We start from the raw sequence: 27,482 nt of genomic DNA on the forward strand, positions 1-27,482 counted from the left end.
GCCATCGGGCGCATGCTGACGGCAGCGATTTCGCCAAGATGACTTCGTGGAAATGTAACCGGGCGTTAGTCAGTCAGTAATATTCCCTACCCACTCTTCTTGTCATTTGTAATATAAGTTAAAGTGAATCAAAACAGTCAATTTTCTTGTGTGATCTGTTTCTTATTACACCACAACCTTGATAGAGCACGGCGTTATAATAGGTATCTACAGGATAAAATTATTCCTTCCACAAAATATTTGTAACTTTTACGCGCGATTGAAGTTTGACGCTTTGGCAGTGTATGTTAGGATAAAATTATTTTGTACCTGGCTTTGAAAAGTCGTAACTGTCTAAAACGCATCTATAATGTGTAAAAAATGAGTTCTAAAATAATAATAAATAAAAAATGAAATGTTTCACATTTGAAAATGGTGCTATTGCAGCTGCCATATTGATTTTTTTCAAAAAATCGTAATATTAGTCTGTTTCACCGGGATGATGTTAGAACTCTAACGATACCATCTGCCATTTTTCAACGGCAGTATTCATGTATCGACAAAAAATCGAGTAGGTACCAAACGTCGGTAACTTAAATAGTATCGACTATCGATGTTATTCAGGATATCGATATCGTCACTGGCGCCTAGTTAAGGCAGAAGGCTCCAGTTCAGTGTAGCGCGGGCAGTGGCGGGCAGTGGTAGCGAGTGGTCGCGTCGCCAGCCCACGTACCGCGCAACCACCTGTTCGCATCACAAAAATAAACACCTTCGCGACCATTCCGCGTAAAAACACATCAAAAACCATCCCTCATTTACCTTTACATACATTTATTTTATTATTTGTTTATTTTATGTAATACTTATTGTGTTTTATCGGATATTTCAGTGCAGGCTCGGCGAGGTAACGTTTTTTGCACTTTTTACTATAATAAGATGGCTTTGATCGATTAGGAGTATTTCTGTATTTCAGTCGTTCGATTCAGCTTCGGAGGCTGATCCCACTTCTGATGTTGTCACGTGATTGAATCCACTTTTAAGACTTGAAAAGATTGTATTGGAAAATAATGAAATTAATTGACTTTTGATGAGGTAGAATAATTGATTGTAATACGTGGCGATAGCCTAGTGGTTGACGTCCGCCTACTATTAGAGAGGTCGGGGGTTCGATCCCGATACAAGTTAGCACTTGACCGCAATCTGACCTGGTGGTAAGTGATGATCCAGTCTAAGATAGAAGCTCGCTAACCCGGAAGGGTTATGGCAGTGTTTATTAAACCCATAACCCTTTGGTTTCTACATGGCATCGTACCGGAACGCTAAAACGCTTGGCGGCACGGCTTTGCTGGCGGGTTGGTATCTAGCCGCGGCCGAAGCCTCCCACCCGACCAGGCCAGAAAATTAGAAATTATTAAATTCCAAACCCCTGTCGGGAATCGAACCCCGGACCTTTAAGACTACAGCGCCAGCTCGTCATACCTTAAGATAATGTAGCAAACGATTGCATAAAAATTCACATTCCGTGAAAAACTATCTGTGAATTATATCAGTGAGTGATCTTGATCATAAATTCCTAGATAAATTAATTTAAGTAGCTAAGTAATGATTAATAATACACTATTTTTTGTAACATTTTATTAACAAATGATTATTTTGTTGATAAAATTGAATTGTAAGAGTGAAAATTTAAAAATCACTTTCCGTGAAAAATCGCCTGTGAAGACATACATTACAGTCCAGGCCTGAAATAAAGCGATTATTGGCCGAGTCATATTGGAAGGCCGAGGCGAAGCCGAGGACTTCACAAGGTTCTCAATTCGTCGTAATCTTTTTTTTTAACTTAACAAGGTCAGTAAGTAATTGCTATTTCGACCAACACTTCTATAAGATTTTACCTCCATTTGCCAGGAAATAATAAAAAAACCTAAACTCTTGCACCATACAGTCTGAAACACAGCAATTCGATCGTCACGGTCTTGTTAAAAATATATAAAAAAATAATTGGAAGAAATTGCTGGCATGCGTACAGTAAACACTCAATAACAGTAATGAAATCCTTTCTTCAGTAAACAAGCAGTTTACGAGCAAGTGGATGGAAAGATTTCACCAAATGAAAATGATTCAAAAGTTACAATAACGCCCATATCTTTCTAGTATTTATTTGAACAGGTAGGTAGTATTGCACGCAGCGCGCGACGCACGGCTGTGGAGTTTGATATTTTCAGTTTTCACCTCAAAAATACCTCTCGGTTTTCGTTTTATGATTTCAGCTGAAAAAATATTCTCTGATTTCCTTTTTGCAGTTCGCTTTTATTTTAGTTCGTGCGTCGGAACTTTCATTCCAATTGGATTTCTACTTTAGGCAGAGTTTTTGTGTTGGAGTAGTTCCGAATTTGTTCAACATTCTCGATTTGGGGAAAACCGGCCAAGCGAGTTGAGCCTTGCTCTTATAGGGTTCCGTACATAATTAGGAAAATCATTTGAGTGTATGAAATATTTCTTTTCCGTAGCTAGAACATCAGAATCAACCGTGAAAAAAAAAACCCCCAACAAATGATCCTCACCCCAAAAAACTGGGTATATCTTCAAAAAGTAATAAGTATCTTTATTCAATACGTCGGCAACTGGGTAAACATAATGATTTGTTATAACAGAGCCTTTACAGAGCATAAATTGAGTAAATTGAGCAATGTTCCGAACATCTGAGCGCTTTGAGCATTTCCTTTGAACGAAAAATAACAAAGGGAAAAATATTCAGAGAGAAATGGTGACTTATTCGTTGTTTACCGACGTAGTACCAACTAGGGCAACTTGAGGAAACTTTGCAAGTTTATATATTATACTAGCTTGTTGCCGCGACTTTAATCGGATTCAAATTTTTTATGAGTCCTAAGGAGAGTCGAGTCATATTACGTTATAGATAATATAACCCACACGGAAAATTTCAATGTTTTAAAAGCATTTTTCCTGGTACAGCTAAGTGTTTATTCTCTGTTTCTTATTATATGCCTCGTTGTAAATATCCCATATGTAAATTGAACTAAGCAATTTATTTTTCAACTAATTATATACCTTGTCTGATTAATTGTGTTCTCTGGAGGTACGGAATCCTAAAACAACGTACCCAAGTCACTTATCAATAGATTCATCACCAAAAACCCATGCCGCCTCACTACTGAGCACGGGTCTCCTCTTACAGTGAGAAGTGTTTCGGCCACAGTCTACCACGCTGACCAACTGCGGATTGGTAGACTTCATACACCTTTTAGAACATTATGGGGAACTCTCAGGCATGCAGGTTTCGTTTTCCTTCAAGCAAGTGATATTTAATTAAGTACATAAAACGCACATAAGTGAAAAGTTAGAGGTGCGTGCCCGGGATCGAACCCCTTACCTCTGATTAGAAATCGGACGTTCTAACCACTATGCTATCGCAGACAAACCCAACGTCCCCAAGTAACTTATCGATAGATTACAGATTTTTTTTTTTTTTTATTTATTTACTATAGTACCGCCCACAGAGTTACACATTTTAATTATACATGTTGTTCCTTACTTTCTATTGCTCTTATGCAACTCCACTTACGGGCAGTCACAGCGTGCATTAACATAAACATAAGTCGTACAGTAAAATATAAAATATAATATAATAGCTAACCTAAGGACTATGAAAAAATATCTAAGTTATAAATTTGATACAGATAGATTGATTGTTGTCGTGGTATCCCACGCTGCTTGATATCATGCATGAAATAAATTAATTTGGAATATTGGATAGAATCAGGCGTTACTTTGCGGAAGTTCATGTTTAGCAAGAAACAGTTAAAAATTATTTTGCTATAATCCGCCAACAGTTGTCGGATTATAGCAAAATAATTTTTAACTGTTTCTTGCTAATTTGGAATAGTTCCCGGAAGCTCACCACGCCAGCTCATAACTAGCTGTCCCTGTCCAGCGCGCCGCGTGCAGCACATAATTGGCGCATCCACATAATTGGTTAATTAAGCTAATGAATGATATAACCGTTAACTGTACAATATGCCGCGGTTATCGGCGGGCTGTAGTACGATACACAGTTAGTGCTGCAATAATGGCGGATATAAACTCGCTCGTTACTTCCAACGTTACGCGGATAACGGTGCAGTGGTGTGCGCTGTGGTTTTATTAGTGGGAGGTCCCGGGTTCCGTTCCCGGCAGGAGTTTGGAATTTCATAAATTCCAAATTTCTGGTCTGGTCTGGTGGGAGGCTTCGGCCGTAGCTAGTTACCACCGGCGATGCTGTGTAGAAAGGGGTATGGGTTTAATGAAAACTGCCACAATACCCTTCCACGGTAGCCCGTGCAGATTGCATCATTACTTACCACCAGGTGAAATTGCAGTCAACAGCTCACTTGAATAAAAATAAAAGGCGCCTTCACACGAGCGTCTTTTTAACCCCCGACCCAAAAAGAAGGGTGTTATAAGTTTGACGTGTATATGTGTATCTATGTATGTGTGTATCTGTATATCTGTGTATCTGGGTATCTGTGTATCTGTCCGTGGCATCGTAGCTCCTAAACTAATGAAGCGATTTTAATTTAGTTTGTTTTTGTTTGAAAGGTGGCTTGTTCGAGAGTGTTCTTAGCTATAATCCAAGAAAATCGGTTCAGCCGTTTGAAAGTTAGCAGCTCTTTTCTAGTTACCTTCACTTGTCGGGGGTGTTTTTTGATTTACACTTGTTACGAGAAATAATGTAGTATCGGCATTGCACCCGCGCGACGCCGGGGCGGGTCTCTAGTATTTCATATATCGAGAGTAAAAAATATAATTCACACACTCCCCGTGTTGAATTTAAAAATAAATCCCGTATTAATAAATTACTTTGTTATTTCGACACTCGCGTGAAGTGTCCGTCGCGTAAACAATCAATTATCAATTATTTTGGCGCCAAATTTTCCCGCGAATTTTCCTCTTCATTACAAATTTCGATGTCCCCTTTGTTCCGGATATTGAAATTCTTTTTGTTGACGTCACAATGACGTCACCAGCACGCGCAGCGGCTGCGGAGATTTATGGAGATTTATAGAGATTTATGCATATTTATGGAAATTTACGACAGTTTATACCATTGCATCAATTGTAGAGGCTTGCTCTGTGAAGGGGAGCGAATAACTAATAAAATGTTTATGAATGAGTTGTTTTTAGGGTTCCGTACCTCAAACGGAAAAACGGAGCCTTTATAGGATCATTTCTGTCTGTCCGTCCGTCCGTCGTGTCTGTCAAGAAAATCTATGTAGCACTTCCCGTTGGTAATCATGAAATTTGGCAGGTAGGATACAAGTAAAGCAATAAATCCGAAAACCGCGAATTACTGGTTACATCTTTAAAAAAAAATTAAAATGTGTTTCAATTTTCAAAGTAAGATAACTATACTAAGTGGGGTATCATCTTTACCTGTACATTCTAAAAAAACAGTTTTTTATTTATTTTTATGCATAATAGTTTTTAATTTATCGCGCAAAATGTTGGAAAAATTAACCGAATAAGTACAGAACCCTCGGTGCGCGAGTGACACACGCTTTTGCCGATTTTTAGGTGGTATAATCTGTATTTCCTACCAATTACAATCCGGGTATTTTTAAAACAAGTGTGAATAAGCATCTTCTAGGTAAACGCTTCCCATCTAGGCTACAACATCACTTTCCATCAGGTGTGATTGTGGTCAAGCGTTTGCCTGTAATGAATAATAATAAAAAAGCCCAGTGGGTGATACGTCAGCTTTCTATTCATTCATCTCTAACTTTTCGAATGTTGTTAATATATCACTTGCTTTAACGATGAGGGAAGACACAACCTGAGGGAACCTGCATTACTGAGAATCCATACCAATATTATAAATGCGAAAGTATGTCTGTCTGTCTGTCTGTCTGCTACCTTTTCACGGCCCAACAGTTTAACCGATTCTGACGAAATTTGGTACAGGGTTAGCTTTTATTCCGGGCACGGACATAGGCAATTTTTTATCCCGGAAAATCAAAGAGCCAATCCGCACTTAGCCAGCGTGGTAGACTAAGTAACTAAGTAAACGTCGTAGACAAATCCCTTCTCATGCTAAGTGGAGGCTCGTGCTCTATAGTGAGCCGGCAATTGGTGGATGATAATAAATGTTTAGGTGATGGTCACGTTAACCGATGGAACGCGTTTAACCGTAAACCACTCATTACCGGGGCGTGATATTCACGTTCATTGTTTGCATTTTCAGTAAATAAAACTCATGTTCACTGTACAGTGTACACACATGCCGCGTGATCACGCACACCGGCTTAACGGGTTGTTAAGATTAATTGATGTTCACTAATTAGCGAGTCACCCTTAGCTCCAGTCTCGGAACTTTTTCACAGTTAAGTATTCGATACAATGAAGCTTGTGACCTGACTTTTTGTTTATTTGTACGTAAATTACTCAAATATATAAAAAAAGTGATTGACTGACTGACTGATTTATCAACTTACAGCTTAAACTATAAGACGATTAATTGGGCTGGGCATGCAGATAACTATTATGACATAGCCATAAGTTTCTATGTATGGATGTTTGTTATTGTTTCACGCAAAACCTACGGGACGGATTTCGCTGAAATTTTGAATGGAGATAGATTATACCCTGAATTAACACAAAGGCTACTTTTTATCCCGGAAAATCAATGAGTTCCGGCGGGATTTTTAAAAACCTATATCCACGGGAAGGAAGTCGCGGGCATCAGCTAGTATTTTAAATATCATTATCCCGATTAATTTTCCTTAGCCAAAAATGTGTGTGTCACTAATGTGACCTCGAAGTATTTACCTTATAAATGCTCTGCGGTGCTTGTTCCTTTATTTGTGTTCTCTGACTCAGGTTTTTGAATAGTGTAAATTAAAAATTTATAACACCCCCGACAAGTGAAGGTTACAGTAACTAGAAAAGAGCTGATAACTTTCAAACGGCTGAACCGATTTTCTTGGATTATAGCTAAGAACACTTTCGATCAAGCCACCTTTCAAACAACAAAAACTAAATTAAAATCGGTTCATTCGTTTAGGAGCTACGATGCCACAGACAGATACACAGATACACACGTCAAACTTATAACACCCCTCTTTTTGGGTCGGGGGTTAAAAATCGCCCAACGTGCCTAACCTGCAGTCGCACCAATAAAAAGTTCCCCAACTGCTTGTAGTCGGCAGAGAAGTGTAGTTTTGTTTAGTTTAGCTGAACTCAGCGCGCACAGAGCGGGGCAACTGTGGAGAGGTACAGTGAAGACGACTCTCACCGTTTCACTTTCCGTTCACTTTCAAGCGACACTTGAAAGTGGTTTAATTGGGGACACAAACTATAACTTTGTATCCACTAACTATGGTAACGATAGTACTTATAAAAAATACATACTACCAGCTGATGGCCGCGACTTCGTCCGTGTGGATATAGCTCGTTTAAAAATCTCGTAGGAACTCCTTGATTTTCCGGGATAAAAAGTAGCCTATGTGTAAATCCAGGATAAAATCTATCTTCATTCTAAATTTCGATCCAATCCGTTGAGTAGTTTTTGCGTGAAAGAGTAACAAACATACTCACATACACACAAACTTTCGCCTTTATAATATTAAGTGTGATACATGTTTAAAAGAAAAAGGTGACTGACTGATTGATCTATCGATGCACAGCCACCCACTGGGGTTACAAACCTGATATTTTGACAGTAGGTTTTTTTTTATACGAGAAAAGATTTTTGGAATTTCACCCGTGAAAGTCCCGCGTGGATTTAAAAAAAATCCCGTAAGAATTTTCATTTTCCGGGTTAAAAAATAAATAATCTATGTCTCCTAGTCTTTAACTATTTGCAATAAAAAATACGATACGCCGATCCGTTACCACGTGATTGAAGAATAAACCAGCAAACAAACACATTTTCGCGATTGTATAATATGCACAATGAAGTATGGAAGTATTGATATGGATTTTGAGTTTGTGTTTAAACTGTAAATCATAACAATCAGAGGTTTATCTCCATCATCAGCAGAACCCTAACTTTACTATCTGCGTCCAAACTTTAACTGATAACTGCAAACAATAGTTTGGACAATAATATTGACGTTTCACAGTTCCAAACTAGTTTCTGACAGATTTATCTGTGCCAGGTTCCTCGATGAAATGATACACATAATCCATTTAATAACGTTTATTTCTCCCAAACATTATATTAGTTATTGGTCGGGATTTATTTCGTTTACTTGTTTAGAATTTGATTATTCACTTTATTAGGTAGTTCTTAAATTTTTGGCCGTGATTGAGCCGGCATTACAAAAACGCTTCAACACTGACGCTCAAAAACTGGTGGTCAATATCGCCAAATAAATACCTCCGATAGATAAAGTTAATGATGTCCCTTTTTTGAAGGGTCTGGGTGACTAGATGGTAAGCGCAGTGTGGGACGACCTCCAGCCCGCTGGACCGATGACCTGAAGAAGGTGGCGGGGAGCGGGTGGATGAGGAAGGCGGAGGACCGTGTGTGGTGGCGCGCTCTTGGAAAGGCCTATGTCCAGCAGTGGACGCTTACAGGCTGATGGATGGATGAATAGGTGACTAGAATCGCACGAATCGGACATTCTAGTCACGCATCTCTAACTTTTCAGAGTAATGGGCGCTTTGAGCAATTAGATATCACTTGGTTTAACGATGAAGAAAAAACATCGTGAGGAAACCTGCATGCCTGAGAGTTTTCCAAAAAGTTCTTAAATGTGCGTGAATCAATCTGCACGTGCAGTATGGTGGACTATGGCCTAAACTGTTCTCATTCTGAGAGGAGACTCGAACTCAACAGTGAGGCGGGTGAGGGGGTATATCCCCTGAGTACAGTGTTGAGCAATTTTGACCCTTATAGTTTGCTAATCCTTGCATTTACTTAAAAACTTATTTATATTGAAAATGAAAAAAAAAACGACATTTCCGCTCTCAGCGAGGCCTCGGCCTCGAATAGCGATAGTTTCCTAGTTCAATTTGGTACTCCGTGTTCGCGCAGATTTTGTAGTGTGTTTTAAAGCTTATTTTATTCAAACAAATAATAATTAAATTAATTTTTTTTTTCTGTATATTGCAAATAATTATGTTCTACTTTTATGAATACTTAATTTTATCTATAAACGAATAAAAATAATCCGCCAAAATGACAGTTTTATATGTGAGTAATTTTGTGAAATTATAACTTTTTTGTTTGAATTTTGATAATGTAAAAAATACCAAATCAAAAACTTTTGGCGGTATTTGAAATGTCACTAATATTGTAATATTATATTACATCTAAGTGTGAACAGTGACATTTCAAAGAGGGTGAGCGATATTTATATATTATACTAGCTGATGCCCGCGACTTCGTTCGCTTGGATGTAGTTTTTTAAAAATCCCGTGGGAACTCTTTGATTTTCCGGGATAAAAAGTAGCCTATGTGCTAATCCAGAGTATAATCTATCTCCATTCTAAATTTCAGCCCAATCCGTCCAGTAGTTTTTGCGTGAAGGAGTAACAAACATACACACACACACATACAAACTTTCGCCTTTATAATATTAGTGTGATTATATTTCCGTAGTTTGAAAGGAACTTTAAAATAATTAGTTGATTAAATAAAATTATAGTAAATAGAATAATCACATCAAGTCAATATTGCTCTGCGGCTCGTAAATAAATATAATCTCGCTTGGCATTTCGGTTTTATTAACATTTTCCAATTAATCATAATCCATGTTCTGTGAGCGCGGCCGCCATTTTGAATTTCCCGCGCGCTCGCCTCGGCTCCAGCATGAAACATTCAAATATTCAAATGTTAAACTAAATACTAATTCTCATGCACAGCTGAATCACTGCTTGAATGCTAACACTTTAGTTCACTACCCGACCGGGAGGGTACATAATATGTATGTATGTATGTACAGTACGTACATACTGCCACTTTAATAACTCTCCGACTAAATTCAAAACATTTTTATTCAATTAAAATTCAATGAGTACTTTTGAATCGTCAAAAGCGTCTACTAGTGGTTTTAAATGCCTTTCCTCCCGAGTAGAACTAGCAAGAAACTTGGCGGTTGCTCTTTTCAAAAATTTGACATACAATATTATGCCATGTATAGAAATAATAATTGAAGTCCCGCGCATTGCTGAAGCGAGCTGCAGGTCAAATCCACGCTCTTTTGTCATTTACATAATCTTCGATTGTATAATATGCTTTTCTCAGGAGCATAGTTTTAATAGATTTTTTAAAGTTTTGTAAAGGCAAGTCCAAAATTGATTGCGGAATTTTGTTATAAATAATTATACCCATTCCCACAAAGGTCAAAACCTTCCTGAAGCGGAGCGTAGGAGTCGCAAGCCTGTTGTGTAGATCGCCAATTTTCTTGTAACTAAGAAGATTTTGTCTTACAAAAATTATGTTATTGTAAATATACATATACATATAACTGTGAGGGTACCTATTTTCTTAATTTTTTTTCGAAGGGATACCAATTAAGTGCATCTGAAACCCTTTCTGAAACCATGGTCGCTAATTATATGGGCCTCATAAGAAAGCTCAGAGTCACTGCGCGGGCGATGCAGAGAGCTGTGTGCAGAGTTGATCAAATCAGACATGAGGAGTTCCGTAGGAGAACCAGAGTAACCGACACAGCTCAACGGGTTGCGAATCTGAAGTGGCAATGGACAGGCACATAGTTCGAAAAACCGATAGATTAGATTTCTTCATCACACAGAGGTTTATCCGGGGTAGAGACCGAAGCCCTCGGTTTCGGAGTCAGTTACTTATCAATAGACTAATTACAAGTCAGTCCATATCCTTCCTAGTCAGTCATAACTTTTACTGCATTTATAGATCTTTACAGTACCGAGTCATGCATATCAGTCTTTTGTCCCAACACTATTTACTTCAAAATGATTGTCAATTCAGAAAACATCAATTCGCTTTCAATGAAAAGTCCGACGATAGTCTACACATAGAAAGTAGGTACTTTCAAGGTTGCCAGATGCCCCGTATTTTACAGGTTGCCCCGTATTTTACGGTATGACAATATAGAAACCCGTACTTGCGAAAATAAAATACGGGGTAAATTAAGCTCCCGTATTCTTAATAAATACAGCGTCCTAGCCCAAATCGACTCAATATTGGTACTGTTAAGGTCGAATTACAAGTGAAATATAATTTTAAGTTAACACGTAAAGGTTTTTATACATTTGTTTCACTTAATGAAAAGCTTATAAAAGCTGTTTCTTCAAACAATAATAAAAAAAAGTCTATGTAAAACAGTGTCCCCTGTGAAAAAATCTAAACCCCGTATTTTTGATGCTAGTAACCCGTAAATCAAGAAGCGTCAGGTGGCAACCCTAGGTACTGTATGTACATTCCCACAGTAGAGCTGTGTGGAGTACACTTGTACGGCAATACACAACAGTAGGTACTTATCCGACATATCGCATTCTAACTGCTCATACCACGTTGTTGCATTGTGTTAGTGTGACACTCCATTTAATTACTTCCAAAAAAAACTGGCTAAGTGCGAGTCAGAATCGCACGCTGAGGGTTCCGTGCCCGGGTATAAGCTACTTTTTATCCCGGAAAATCAAAGAGTTCCCACAGGATTTCGAAAAACCTAAATCCACGCGGACGAAGTCGCGGGCATCAGCTAGTTTAGTAATAAATCAACTCTTTCCATTGCCGCAATCGAGTGAAAACTAAACATTGAACGAGCATTATACAGCAAAATAAATAAAACGGAATATTTCCACCACTGCAGAGCTTTTGGCGTCAAAGGATTTTGTCGAAGTGTTTATTTTAAATAGTTTTAATTAATTAACGAAATAAACGCAAGTGTTCGCTCTCAGCCGCGCATGTGAGGTTAGTATTTAGTTTGCACATTGCAATGTTCATTTAACATCGAAATTTACCTATAACTATTAGTTTAGGCAATAAACTTTGCGGGTGGGAAATGCAAAATTGCTTCTATGCATTTGCCGAATTGCTTTTAGCATTTTTTTAACCAACTACGGCAAAACCAAAAGTATGTATGTATGTACATATATTTGTATCCAGATTCTGTGTGTTCCATCGTAGTGACTACTTAACCGATTTTGATGAATGAGGTGTCAATTTATTCGTTGTTATAGTCCGGGTGACAAAGGCTACATTGTGTATGAAAAAGTTGACCTGACGGATGTTGCAATCAAAACTACGGAACCCTAGAAGTGGGGATCCCCAAAATTTTTTTATGCGATTATATCGAGTGGGATATCAAACATAAGAGGAAAAAAATACGTGTCCATAAATATAAATATTGTACAATGTTAAAACTAAAAACACACCGAGCGACAGAAAACAATTTTCAGAAGTAGTTCGCGGGTAGTAGTCGGGAGATTTCTCGTGCTATGGTATTTCAAACCACAACTCACTCCACATATCTTGATCAGCAACAACAGTCATACCGATATAACAGCTAATGGAGTAAGAGCCAGCGCGTGCCAGACCTTCGTTGTTTTATAAAAGCTGAAAGTTGCTCTGCGTATTGTCCTCAGCGACTATGAAGTGACGTGACTTCTAATACTATTCTCAAAGAAAGAAAATATGAAAAAATTAGACTTTATACTTTGATATAAGATTTTTTTCACCTTTATTGCCTGTTATCTCCCAAAGCCATCATGATCCAAACTTCATAGTCACTGATCGTTCCTACCTGTGTTGATGACAATACGCAGAGAAACTTTCAGCTTTTGCTAGCTGATGCCCGCGACTTCGTTCGCGTGGATGTAGGTTTGTGAAAATTTCCTCTTTAATTTTCCTGGTTAAAAAGTAGCCTATGTGCTACTTTTTATTCCGGAATATATGTTATCTATCTTCATTCTAAATTTCAGCCCAATCCATTAAGTAGTTTTTGCGTGAAGAAGTAACAAACATACACACAAACTTTGGCTTTTATAATATTAGTGTGATAGTGTGATGTAAAGTGTGATAGTGTGATTAGTGTAATAAAATAACGGAGGCCTGGCACGCGCTGGCTCTCTGTCGCTGTAACAACGTATGAGACGGGTTCAATCGATTGCCGAAGCTATAAATATAAGGGAACATTTCCATGTAGTATTGTATTTGATACTCAGTACATATCTCCGATAGTCATTCATCAATCATTGCTTTTAGAGTAGTGACTTAGTTTGTGGGTTAAGCTGGATAGTCGAACAATCAGATTTTTGAGAGATGATATGTCATTTTTAGGGTTCTGTATCCAAAAAAAAAAAAAAGGGTAAAAACGGAGCCCTATTAGTGTCACTCTGCTGTCTGTCTGTCTGTCCGCATGTCACCGGTCTCTAGCGAGCTAGACAAGTTATGAACTTGAAATTTTGGTATTTTATGTAGAACGTTGACCTCAAACCAAATGTTGAAATAGAAATTCAATTAAATTATTTTAAGGGGGCTCCCATAAAAGAAAAAGTAGCCGAAAAATAATATTTTTTTTCTTACCTTAGCATGTGGAATATCATTGTTTAGAGCTTCTTGAGTATAGTACGAATATAGTTTTTATTTATTTTATCTCAAAAAATAAAGAAATGGGGAGCCGTCAAAGTTGTCAGTTTAGACCATTTTTGTGAAAGCCTTCTCAAAAACTGAACTAGTTAGGAAGTTGAAATTTCGGTACGTTATATACCATATGCAGTATTTGAAGAACAAATGCTGAAAACAACGATTCATAAAATAGTTTGTAAGCTGGGACCAAAACAAACGAACATATTTCGGGCTTTTCTTTCACGCGGTGTTCTAGCTCGGAAAATAAATATTTCAAACATCTAAAATATGATGTTCATAATTATGTACGGAACCATAAAAGAGAAAACCCAACTCGCACTTGACCGGTTTTGTTTCCAGTTATCCATTAACAATCTGATTGGCTCAGCAAAACGCATCTCCGCTCATTTCCACCTGTCTGCTGGATTCGTTGCACTACATTACAACGTGGGGTTATTCAAAGGGCGGAACAACAAATTCCTGAAAGGCCGGCAACGCATCGGTTCCTCTGGTTTGGCGGTAATCACTTGACATCAGGTGACCCGCCAGCTCGTTTGCTCGTTATTTAAAAAAAACCATTGCTTTACCTTCTCCTAAAATAAGCTACACGCTCAGTTGAAGAGGAAAAGTAAATATAAGTCATGATTAACACAGCTAAATATTCTTTTTAAAAACAAAAAGGCGGGCGTAGCACATCTACGTGTGGCGTAGCACGACTACTACGCAATCTGCTACGACGGACAAAATAGCCCGCGGGCAAATCACACGTCCGTAGCGATGCAGTCTACGGTTGATAGAGCGCACTTTGATTTTGCTTGGACTTAAGGCGCTGTTAAAACGAGACAGCGCTATACTGCTGACATAAACCCGTCTCGTTTTAACTGAAACTTAACAGGGCTTTATTAGTGCAGTGTAGTATAGTATTATTATTAGGGCAGTGATTGGATTTAAAGATTGATTTTTTCTTCGAGATATAAAATAAATAAAATTAGTCGATATTTTAATATGTTTAGAGCTACTGTTTTTTTTACTTAAGTTACGTAGATATATTAATCCAATAGAACCTAAATGCCCTGACCTCCTATATTTTGGTTTAACCTAAGATTTTGGTCGAACTGGCCTGGTCATGTTTCGATCATCAAAAAAACATCATTTATTTTTATAAGTGCTCATTTATAACAGATCAATTAGATTTTTAGAGGATCAAATAATATATTCCCTTTAGGAAGTATATAAATTCCAGTATAGCGGCTGGGAAGCGAACCTAGGACTTCCATTTGTAAAGCCATTCACCACTGCGCCAGGAAGGTTTCAAGTTTGTAGTTTCCGCTGAATGAGTACCCTCCGACTACAGCTGTATAGTGTATGCATGTACAATACAATACGTAGCACGCGACGCTTCCTGTCGATAATAATCTCGCTGATTTTCCTCTACCGGATCAAAAGATCTTGATTCAGTACAATTAAAAAAAAAGCATTGAAGATTCTTGACAGAGTAGTGAAGCAGTATTTATTCTCGTTTACTCATGTGAACGTTTCATTGTGGCGTTCGTTCGTTTTTAGAGTTCCGCATCTGAAGGGTGCCGATTGAACCCTCTGCTGTCCGTCTGTCAGCGGGCTTATATCGCATGAACCGTGATAGGTAGAGATTGTGTATTGTCGCTAGAACAACAAATAATAAAAAATCAAGATGACAAATATCACAACGGCTGCCATGCAAATAAAAAAAAATTAGTAGTACATAGTGTGTTTCTTAGAGCAGTTGACCAGTTTTTTCACACTTTTAGCTCTTCATCCAAAACGTCTGTTGTGAATCTTTATTCTTCGTTTATTGTACTCATCTAATCTCAAATCTTTGAAAAAAGCAACCGCCGAAGAGTTTCCTGCTGGCTCTTCTCGGTAGGAAAGGCATTCCGAACCAGTGGTAGATGCTTTGGTGAATCCAAAGTAGGTACTTGTAAAAGTTTAATTGATTAAAACTATATTTTATTTTTAAAATATACTAGATGATGCCCGCGACTTCGTTCACGTGGATTTACGGTTTTTTAAATTTCATCAAAATCGGTTTAACTGTTGGACCGTGAAAAGCGAGCACACAGACAGACAGACAGACGCACTTTTGCATTTATAATATTTAGTATTGATGGATTTATTCTAACAACTGGTGTAGTCGCGCTACGTCATTCGTAGATGTGCTACGCCGAGTGCATAAATACGAGTTTGCTACGACTTCGGTTTATATTTTGATAAATCAAATTGTCTATGATTATAATTATTTATTCAATAAACCGTTATTTATTGATTCATGCGGATGAAATGGCATGTAACAAACAGCTAGTAAATAATTAACGGAATGAATAATTAAAGCTTTGATATTGGATACACGCGGCGTATAGTGTAATTATAAACGCTTGCTGGAATATTGCAAAACAAATACCTTCGCTAACACAAACCTTTGTTCGGCATGTTTGATACATTCCAAATAAAACAAATGTTATTAAATTTTATGCATTCCGAGTCTGTTAGGTTTTAAAAAATTGTCAGTCGATGGAGATAGCCGCAAAATTTACAACTATAATAACGACGAAATATTGTAACTCTACTTTATGAAATAACTAGTAGTTTCCTACTCGATCGAAGCAATAGAAAAACTACCTGATGTCCGCGACTCCGCTCGCATGGATTTAGGTTCTTAAAATTCCCGTGGGAACTCTTCCATTTTCAAGAGATAAAAAGTAGCCTATATCACTTTCCTGGTCTTTAACTCTACCCATGCAAAATATCACGTCGACCCGTTGTCCCGTTGCAACGTGATTGAAGGACAAACTGACGAACCAATAAATCAAAACACTAACACATTTTTGTATTTATAATATGAGTAATTATAATAAGCATATTTATTTAGCAAAATAATTGTGGGTAAATAACAAATAGTAGTACTATTGTAACCTGCCGTACACAGTGAGCAAAAATATACAACTACATCCAATCTGTGGTCACTTTATATTAATTTGCTTAATCAAAGGTACTGGGTTAAAAATGAAATAAAACGACTAATATATGTATTCAACTAGTTTGTTGTCTGTTGATAAGTTTTCTAACAAAAGTAAAAAAAAACTATAGTCTTTGTCAAACAATAAAAATGCTAAGTAATGTATCTACAGATCATAGATACATTGATTTGAATTCGGCCGTTAAGTTGTAAACGGTTTTAATAATGATCAGTATAAGTCATCCCAACCAGCTTGGTGGCGGGAATCGCATAGGTTTGGTTGTATGCCAGACATGCCTCTACCCTCTACCCCGCACCCCGTACCCCGTACCCCGTACCCCGGGGGTAGCTACCCGCTGGTGGGTAAGCACCGATACCGCGATAAGCCCGCGCCAAATAAACACATCGCCACATATTTATTGGCACATAAATACCTAAGAAATTAAGTTCGTTAATTGCGAGCCAATTTTTAACCCCCGACCCAAAAAGAGAGGTGTTATAAGTTTGACGTGCGTATCTGTGTATCTGTGTATCTGTCTGTGGCATTGTAGTGCCTAAACGAATGATACGATTTTAATTTAGTTTTTTTTTTGTTTGAAAGGTGGCTTGATCGAGAGTGTTCTTAGCTATAATCCAATAAATTGGTTCAGCCGTTTGAAAGTTATCAGCTCTTTTCTAGTTACTGTAACCTTCACTTGTCGGGGGTGTTATAAATTTTTAATTTACACTTGTTGACATAATTATTAGGTCAAAATAGTTTTTTTCATCTATTTCTTCTACAATCATTTTTAGAATTGTTCTCATATAAGTGAACTTTTCTTTTTGAGAAAATAAACTCTTTAAACCTAACAGGGATAGCTTGCATCGCTCGTACCTAGCCTTCACTTGTCGGGGGTGTTATAAATTTTTAATTTACACTTGTAAATACTGTATAGAAGAAGCAGATGTTACTTTGCGGTTGTGCATTGTAAGGTCCACGCCGCTTTGGTTTCTACACGGCATTGTACCAGAACGCTTAACCGCTTGGCGGCACGACTCTGCCTGCAGGGTGGTAACTAGCCACGGCCGAAGCCTCCCGCCAGACATAATAAACTTGAATACAACATCTTTTTGCATCACCCTGTATAACTCCAGGGCGTAGTATTAGCTAGTAACATTTGTGCAAGGTACAGGGCAGCTCATAAAATAAATAAAGTCTTTAATTAAACGATTGAAGTGAAATAGAATTTAATTAAACGTTACACCGAGTGTCGCAGCCCGCAGTACCAATCTGATTAATCCACTCGCCAATTAATTGGGAATGGATTGGGTTTCATTTCGGGTTGAAGAAGTTTAAATAGACAGAGAGTGGCTCCATCGATCTGATTTGATCACATAGAAAGAAAAGAAAGAAAGACTTTTATTTACTTATTTTACTATTTTTAGGATTCCGTACCTCAAAAGGAAAAACGGAACCCTTATAGGATCACTTTGCTGTCTGTCTGTCTGTCCGTCCGTCCTTCCGTCGTGTTTATCAAGAAAACCTACAGGGTACTTCCCGTTGACCTAGAATCACCTACATCACAAAAAAATCTGTGCGTGAACAAAATGAGTATTTTAAATTTTCTAAGTAAGATAACTATACGAAGTGGAGTATCATATGAAAGGGCTTTACTAGTCCATTCTAAAACAGATTTTAATTTATTTTTATGTATAACGTGTAAGAAAAAAAATTTTATTGTAATATTTTCTAATATGGCAGAAATCAACTAAGCAATTAATATCTAAATACAAGTATTACATAATAAATACAACATACTAAACAACAAACTAATACAACATTTATGTATAATAGTTTTTGATTTATCGTGCAAAATGTTGGAAAAAATACCCGAGTACGGAACCTTCAGTGCGCGAGTCTGACTCGCACTTGGCCGGTTTTTAAAATCCTATTGTTACAGAACAATGTAATGGCTTCTATTCTACTGTATGAATGGAAACAATAAATCGTTTCACACCATCGCACACTCGTTCCGTCCGTGTGTGGGATCGTAGCTGCGAAACTGCTTCGGAAGCAATACGCGCTTCTGTATCCTCCCCCTTCCCCCCCCCCCCTCCCGCTGCGCCGGGACGCGGGAAAATGTGTCCGGGATACACCAGCTCTATTGACTCTCGTTAGTCTAAGTAACAAAAATTAACTTCTATCGTCGCTTCTGGGTCAAGTGAACCATACCCCTTGGGTAGCACGCTTCTGTCTTAAACTGCATTACCACGTATATCAATCAAAGGCTAACTTGTATCTGAAAAAAAGTTGAAAACTGAAACCCGACTGCGATCGTCTTAATAAACGCTGAAATATTATAGTAAAATTGTTTTTCTGTCGCTTGGTATATTTTAATATTGTAGAACATTTATATTCATGAACTCAGAATTTTCTCCTCTTTCATTTAACATGCTACTCGATACAACAGTAAAAAAAATTTTTAGAGACCCCCACTTTTTTGATGTAGCATCCGTTAGGTAAATTTTTTTCGTTTAAAATGTAGTATAATGTCACCCGGGCGTTTCCAATGAATCAATTGCCACCTCATTCATCAAAATCCGCCCAGGCGCTACGGGGGAACACACAGAATCTGGATACAAATATACACACATACACAAACTGCTAAAATCATAATCCATCCTTTTGGCTTTGCCGCAGTCGAGTAAAAAAATTGTGATTCTCTAATTGCTGGTGTCGATACTCGCGATCTCTCACGTATAAGATGTTAGCGCTCCCCACCGCATCGGGGAAATCATCATGATTTAGTACTTTTTGTATGTTAATATGTTCCCTTGTTACTCCAAAACCTACTACTAAACTATATTACTCGGTCCAATGGGTTTGCTTTTAGTTGTGTCTATTAAAAAGTTAATGCGGCTCTACACTACAAATGATGCAATTTTTATTTTTTGTTTTTAAAAATCTTATTGTTTTATGTTTTTCTTTCATTCATTTATACTTATAGAATTCTTATACCTAATTTATTTATTATTACAATATTTTATGCATGATTCGCAGTAAAAAAAATTAATGTACAGTGAACAGTGAGTGAAAACCAAGAAAGATATTGTTATAGTGTTCATCGCACATCGAACATCGCACTTCGGATAGCTCCACTATGAGTGTGGGTAAGTTGTTAGCTTAGTTTACTGCGACCACTCACAGTTTCCTCTCTATTCCCTTATAAATACTCTTTATTCCCTACTTAGAGGGAATTTCGAAAGTCCGGGTTTATTCCTAGTCTATATTATAGAGGGTACCTCTGTGTGAATTTCAGCTTTCTGTGGGTCCAAGGGTTTGCGCGGCGTTGATGAGTCAGTCAGTCAGTCAGGACTTTTCTCATATTATGATGAACTGATTTATATGAGTTGCAGTTCTTATAAGCATTGTTGCTTATAAGAATTCCAAATTGACTAAAATTTAAAAGCCCACGACAAAATGGGCGAAAATTCGAAATGAAAAATTGAAAGATTTGATAAAATTAATTACTTTAATATTCGTATGGCACACTTTTAGAGTTCAATATGAAACTCTGTTGCAGCACCTTTTTTGATAACAATTCAAATTACTTTTAAACATATGGGTGTGCGTTTCGCGTAAGAGTTATTATCTAGTGTGATTTAATATGGGCAGCTGTAGTTAGCCCGAAACGGATTATCCTCTCGTTAGAGGCGGAAGGTACCGCTACCCGCTCCCGCTACCCGGCGGTGCGGTAGCGGGGTAGCGGGGTAGCGGGGTAGCGGGTAGCGGGGTAGTGGGCATAGGATTAACACAACATGCTCAAGGCTCGTGAGCGCGCGGGTCAAAGCAAACACATCGTAATTACATCTACTTCATATTTATGAGCTATTACGAATAGCTCTGAAAACTATTATATTATACACTAGCTGATGCCCGCGACTTCGTTCGCGTGGATGTAGTTTTTTTACAAATCCCGTGGGAACTCTTTGATTTTCCGGGATAAAAAGTAGCCTATGTGCTAATCCAGAGTATAATCTATCTCCATTCTAAATTTCAGCTCAATCCGTCCAGTAGTTTTAGCGTGAAGGAGTAACAAACATACACACACACACACACACACACACACACACACACACAAACTTTCCCCTTTATAATATTAGTGTGATATATGTATGTACTGTCCATGCTAATTATCCGCAGATTCGTCCGTCTGTCCATCTAGCTTTTTTATTAACCCCCGACTCAAAAGGAGGGATGTTATTAGTTTGACGTGTGTATCTATGTATCAGTGTATCTGTCTGTGGCAACGTAGCTCCTAATCTAATGAACCGATTTTAATTTAGTTTTATTTTATTTGAAAGGTTTCTTGATCAAGAGTGTTCTTTGCTATAATCCAAAAAAACGGTTCAGCCGTTTGAAAGTTATCAGCTCTTTTCTAGTTACTGTAACCTTCACTTGTCGTGGGTGTTATAAATTTTTAATTTACACTTGTTTCTATTTATAAGCCATTTAGAAGCTTAGTCACTTAGTGACTTATACGTCGCTTCGTCAACCAACCAACAAAACGTCCAAGGTTTTGACTGCATCGTCCTGTACCAGCTGCCTTTCCCTCTGGCTCGCTCATCAAAATACTCGTCCCAGAGACAATTACACCTCACTCTCGCCAAATAAGATCTGAAAAAAAAAGATTCCGACGAATTGAGAACCTCCTCCTTTTATTGAAGTCGGTTAACAATGCTACTTTTTGAAGTATTATGAGACGTATAATGTTGTATTTTTCAAACGAGGGCGACGTTAAACCATTTAGACATTTACACCGCTGGACGCTGGCAACATTGCTTCTTCAAAAGCTAGCTTGAAAAGAAAAGAAAACAAAACTATAAACTTAACATTATATATTTTATTGTAGAAGCGCAAAAAACCTATTTCTTTATATCAATAAACTAGCAAACCCGGCGAACTCCGTTTCGCCACCAGATGGCTTCGTTTTATGTAACATTTCGTTTGGTGATTAAAAGAAGAAGAAAAATTTTTTTTTGTTTTATATTTGAAAAGGAAAAATTTGTCACATGAAATTAACTGAGCAGAGTACAATGATTAGCTGTCAAACAATGTATCACGCACCGGCGCCATCTACTTAAAATATTGGTTTGTATTACATGCTTTAAAAAAATATTTTCACGCTTTTCTCTTGAAATTTTTCCTGAATTTTCTTTGCTATAAACCACACGGAGCCCGAGACCTTTCCAACGAATGCAAAACCGTGGAAATCGGTTCGTGCGTTATGGAGTTATAGCGTCAGGAAGGAAAACCCGACTTATTTTTATATAGTAATGTACAGTGAACAGTGAGTGAAAACCAAGAAAGATATTGTTATAGTGTTCATCGCACATCGAACATCGCACTTCGGATAGCTCCACTATGAGTGTGGGTAAGTTGTTAGCTTAGTTTACTGCGACCACTCACAGTTTCCTCTCTATTCCCTTATAAATACTCTTTATTCCCTACTTAGAGGGAATTTCGAAAGTCCGGGTTTATTCCTAGTCTATATTATAGAGGGTACCTCTGTGTGAATTTCAGCTTTCTGTGGGTCCAAGGGTTTGCGCGGCGTTGATGAGTCAGTCAGTCAGTCAGGACTTTTCTCATATTATGATGAACTGATTTATATGAGTTGCAGTTCTTATAAGCATTGTTGCTTATAAGAATTCCAAATTGACTAAAATTTAAAAGCCCACGACAAAATGGGCGAAAATTCGAAATGAAAAATTGAAAGATTTGATAAAATTAATTACTTTAATATTCGTATGGCACACTTTTAGAGTTCAATATGAAACTCTGTTGCAGCACCTTTTTTGATAACAATTCAAATTACTTTTAAACATATGGGTGTGCGTTTCGCGTAAGAGTTATTATCTAGTGTGATTTAATATGGGCAGCTGTAGTTAGCCCGAAACGGATTATCCTCTCGTTAGAGGCGGAAGGTACCGCTACCCGCTCCCGCTACCCGGCGGTGCGGTAGCGGGGTAGCGGGGTAGCGGGGTAGCGGGTAGCGGGGTAGTGGGCATAGGATTAACACAACATGCTCAAGGCTCGTGAGCGCGCGGGTCAAAGCAAACACATCGTAATTACATCTACTTCATATTTATGAGCTATTACGAATAGCTCTGAAAACTATTATATTATACACTAGCTGATGCCCGCGACTTCGTTCGCGTGGATGTAGTTTTTTTACAAATCCCGTGGGAACTCTTTGATTTTCCGGGATAAAAAGTAGCCTATGTGCTAATCCAGAGTATAATCTATCTCCATTCTAAATTTCAGCTCAATCCGTCCAGTAGTTTTAGCGTGAAGGAGTAACAAACATACACACACACACACACACACACACACACACACACACAAACTTTCCCCTTTATAATATTAGTGTGATATATGTATGTACTGTCCATGCTAATTATCCGCAGATTCGTCCGTCTGTCCATCTAGCTTTTTTATTAACCCCCGACTCAAAAGGAGGGATGTTATTAGTTTGACGTGTGTATCTATGTATCAGTGTATCTGTCTGTGGCAACGTAGCTCCTAATCTAATGAACCGATTTTAATTTAGTTTTATTTTATTTGAAAGGTTTCTTGATCAAGAGTGTTCTTTGCTATAATCCAAAAAAACGGTTCAGCCGTTTGAAAGTTATCAGCTCTTTTCTAGTTACTGTAACCTTCACTTGTCGTGGGTGTTATAAATTTTTAATTTACACTTGTTTCTATTTATAAGCCATTTAGAAGCTTAGTCACTTAGTGACTTATACGTCGCTTCGTCAACCAACCAACAAAACGTCCAAGGTTTTGACTGCATCGTCCTGTACCAGCTGCCTTTCCCTCTGGCTCGCTCATCAAAATACTCGTCCCAGAGACAATTACACCTCACTCTCGCCAAATAAGATCTGAAAAAAAAAGATTCCGACGAATTGAGAACCTCCTCCTTTTATTGAAGTCGGTTAACAATGCTACTTTTTGAAGTATTATGAGACGTATAATGTTGTATTTTTCAAACGAGGGCGACGTTAAACCATTTAGACATTTACACCGCTGGACGCTGGCAACATTGCTTCTTCAAAAGCTAGCTTGAAAAGAAAAGAAAACAAAACTATAAACTTAACATTATATATTTTATTGTAGAAGCGCAAAAAACCTATTTCTTTATATCAATAAACTAGCAAACCCGGCGAACTCCGTTTCGCCACCAGATGGCTTCGTTTTATGTAACATTTCGTTTGGTGATTAAAAGAAGAAGAAAAATTTTTTTTTGTTTTATATTTGAAAAGGAAAAATTTGTCACATGAAATTAACTGAGCAGAGTACAATGATTAGCTGTCAAACAATGTATCACGCACCGGCGCCATCTACTTAAAATATTGGTTTGTATTACATGCTTTAAAAAAATATTTTCACGCTTTTCTCTTGAAATTTTTCCTGAATTTTCTTTGCTATAAACCACACGGAGCCCGAGACCTTTCCAACGAATGCAAAACCGTGGAAATCGGTTCGTGCGTTATGGAGTTATAGCGTCAGGAAGGAAAACCCGACTTATTTTTATATAGTAAAAATAAAAAGAAGAAGAATAGCAAACAACAAACAACTCAAGTCGCTCCCACGAAGTTCCCTCGATGTAAGCTGTCGTTCCCCGGGGACGGAGTGTTGCTTGTCTGTCTGTGGTTAGCAGTTAGCAATACAACTATAACATAAATATTACTGTATCGTTGGCTTCAACCCAAACATTTACGTTTAAATCCTCCCTGTAGACTTTTTCTCTGATGATTATTCAACCCATTGCCGCCCCACTACTGAGCACGGGTCTCTTCTCAGAATGAGATGGATTTAGGCCATAGTCTGCCACGCTGGTCCAATGCGGATTGGCAGACTTCACACACCTTTGAGTACATGGAGAACTCTCAGGCATGCAGGTTTCCTCACGATGTTTTCCTTCACCGTTAAAGCAAGTGACATTTAATTGCTTCAAACGCACATAAGTGAAAAGTTAGAGGTGCGTGCCCGGGATCGAACCCCCGACCTCCGATTAGGAACCGGACGTTCTAACCACGAGGCTATCACAGCTTTTTCTCTACATGACATTAAATTTATATGCACTTTTTAGGGTTCCGTACACAGCGGAGCCCTATTAATGTCACTCTGCTGTCTGTCTGTCTGTCTGTCCATCCGACTATCTGTCTAACTGTCCGAAAATGTCACAGGTCACTAAATGAGTTGCAAACCTGACACTTAGGTATTTGATGTAGGACATTGACCCGAAACCAAATATTGAATTAGAAATTCAGGTAAATTATTTTTCAGAGGCTCCCATACATGAAAAAGGGACCGAAAAAAGTTTTTTTATTCTTGTTCTAGCATGTAGGGTATTATTGTTTAGAGCTCATTGAGTTCAGTACGAATGTGTTTGTTATTTCTTTTTATCTTAAAAAATAAGGAAACGGAGGCCGTCAAAGTTGTCCATTTTAGACCATTTTTGTGACGGGGGCTATCTCAAAAACTATAATAGGAATATGAATTGGTATAATAAGTACCATATAATGTATTTAATCAACAAATAGGTACTGAAAACAACGATTTATAAAATAGTTTGTAAGTTGCGACCAAAACAAACGAACATTTTTTGGGTTTTCTCTTTCACGGTTTAGTGGGATGTTCTAGCTCGCAAAAGAAATATTTCATACACTCAAAGTATGAAGTTCATAATTATTATGTGCGGAACTCTAAAAAAGGGAGGCCTGACTCGCACCTGACCGGTTTTTTGTACATGCTGGTATTTTGCATGTTACCTATTTGAATTTATTTAAATGTAAGCAAAAAGCGTAGGCATGCAAACGTGAGCATGTCAGAATGCACAACAGAGCGGGCATGTCTCCCGCATGCTGGTCACGTCGCATGCGGGCGCGCTCGCTCGCCGCGGGGCATGCTACGGCGCAGCTCTATTGTACAAACAGCAACACAGCTAGGTTAGCACCCGCCACTGCAAGCGGTTATGGACGGGTGCAAACCGAGCCTTGTCGCTGACTGTATCACCATCACACGTAGCTCTGATACACTGAGGGTGGGTCGAGCGTATTCTGCGAAGAGAGGAACTGCCTACTCTACCCGATGTGTTCGTCGAGGGTGTAGACGATGGCGCCCCACACAGGGTAACAAAAACATTTTGTTCCGGCTCCTTTTTCATGCATGGGAAGTCCTTTGAAAAAGATATTACCTAAATGAATTTCTAAAGTATCTAATTCAATTTTTAGTTTTCGGACAACATTTTAGCAAATACCTAATATCAGGTTTTGAACCGATCTCGTGTACGAGCTAGAGATACGCGAACGAACAGACAGCAGCGTGACATTAATGGAGTTGCGTTTTACCCTTTTGGTACAGAAACTTTTTTTTTTATTCGCATACCCTTGACTACGATCTCACTTGATAGTAAGTGATGATGCGGTCTAAGATGGAAGCGTGCTAACCTGGAAGGGTATGGCAACTTTCTAAGCCCATACCTACTCCTTTGGTTTCTATACGGCATCGTACCGGAACCCTAAATCGCATGGCGGCATGGCTTTGCCATTGGGGTGATAGTAGCCACGGCCGAAGCCTCCCACCTATGATTATTAAATATTGCTAATAAAATTCTAAACGCCTGCCGGGAATCGAACTCGGGACCTCCCGCTCATAAGACCACTGACCACAGCGCATGTCACTGCGCCAGGGAGGTGGAAACCTTAAAAACGAATGAGTGATACAATCAAAATATCGTGTGTTGATAATTACTTATGCGCGGCGCCGCGTCGTGCTTGTGGGTAGTGACGTCACACGCTGCATACAGCTAACGATGTTAATGGATCACTTTACACACGAGTCGCGGAAACATGCTCTTTTCCAAAACAAAACGTTTCCTGCCTAATGGCGAGGCGATTAGTGACATTGCGACCGCATTACTCACCAGTATTTATACATCCATGTACCTACTTATTATGATAATTTCTTTCCCAAAGAGCATTAAGTAATAATATTTATAAGCAATAAACAAATCACACGAATAATATAATAAAGGCGAAAGTTTGCGTGTATGTATGTGCAATATATGTGTGTACGTTTGTTACTCTTTCACTCAAAAACTACTGGACGGATTTGGCTGAAGAGTGGAGATGAATTATATCCTGAATTGACACATAAGCTACTTTTTATCCCGGAAAATCAATTAGTATCCACGCGAACGAGGTCGCAAGCATCAAGTAGGGTGATACATACTTAGTTACATTGCTCACGCATTGCATATTTCCATTTTTTCAAAGAGTACCTAATTACAGGGTTTCTTCCCGGCTGTTCTTAGTTGCATCTGCTTTCTGCTTCGTAGAGGTGTGGAAGAGGGTTGACATTGTCGTAGGTGGTGCATGCTTCCTACATCAATAATAATTAAATAAACTCATTTCAGTGCCACAAGTGTTCGATCTGCAATACGCACTGCTAACTTTTCAGAGTTACTGCGCGTGTGTTGTGAGCAATTAAACATCACTTGCTTTAACGGTGACGGAAAACAGGCTCATTCTTACACACACGCTGTGTTGTGAAACAAAGCATTTCCCTCGCTGACTGCGAGTTGCTAATGACGCCATCACACTGCACTTATACCTACTTGTACGAGATCGCAATCTCAACTAATAGGTAGGTACTCAGCTTAAATTGAACTGTTACTCGTGGATACGTGGGGTGGGGGGTGACATTCCGGAGATTCTTTTCTTAGTGAATGTCTACTATGCTAACATAGAATAATACTAATATTGTTATAGAGAAACCTGTTATTTCATTGGTGTGTTACAAATAAAAGATGGATGCTCTTGGATTTGATTTTATTTCCATTCACACGACACAGACAGACATTGTATCAAGACAGCGATAGGTGACAAGTGACAAGTATGTGACAAGTGACA

General features: G+C 38.3%; 1 protein-coding gene across 2 annotated transcripts in view; it reads left to right on the forward strand.

The window, feature by feature from the left end:
- Positions 1 to 673: 673 nt before the first annotated feature.
- LOC123879387 (calsenilin-like) overlaps positions 674 to 27,482 on the forward strand; it is a 50,613-nt gene continuing 23,804 nt past the window's right edge. The window contains exons 1-3 of one of the 2 annotated variants that reach the window (XM_045927045.1): positions 674 to 883; positions 19,212 to 19,221; positions 21,841 to 21,940. In XM_045927045.1, the coding sequence (XP_045783001.1) occupies positions 21,931 to 21,940 (10 nt within the window). In that variant the 5' untranslated portion in view covers positions 674 to 883; positions 19,212 to 19,221; positions 21,841 to 21,930. Of the gene's footprint in view, positions 884 to 19,211; positions 19,222 to 21,840; positions 21,941 to 27,482 lie in introns of those variants that run through there. The other variant, XM_045927047.1, reaches the window with a different exon arrangement.

The sequence above is a fragment of the Maniola jurtina genome, chromosome 28 (genome assembly GCF_905333055.1).
Source record: "Maniola jurtina chromosome 28, ilManJurt1.1, whole genome shotgun sequence".
NCBI lineage: Eukaryota > Metazoa > Arthropoda > Insecta > Lepidoptera > Nymphalidae > Maniola > Maniola jurtina.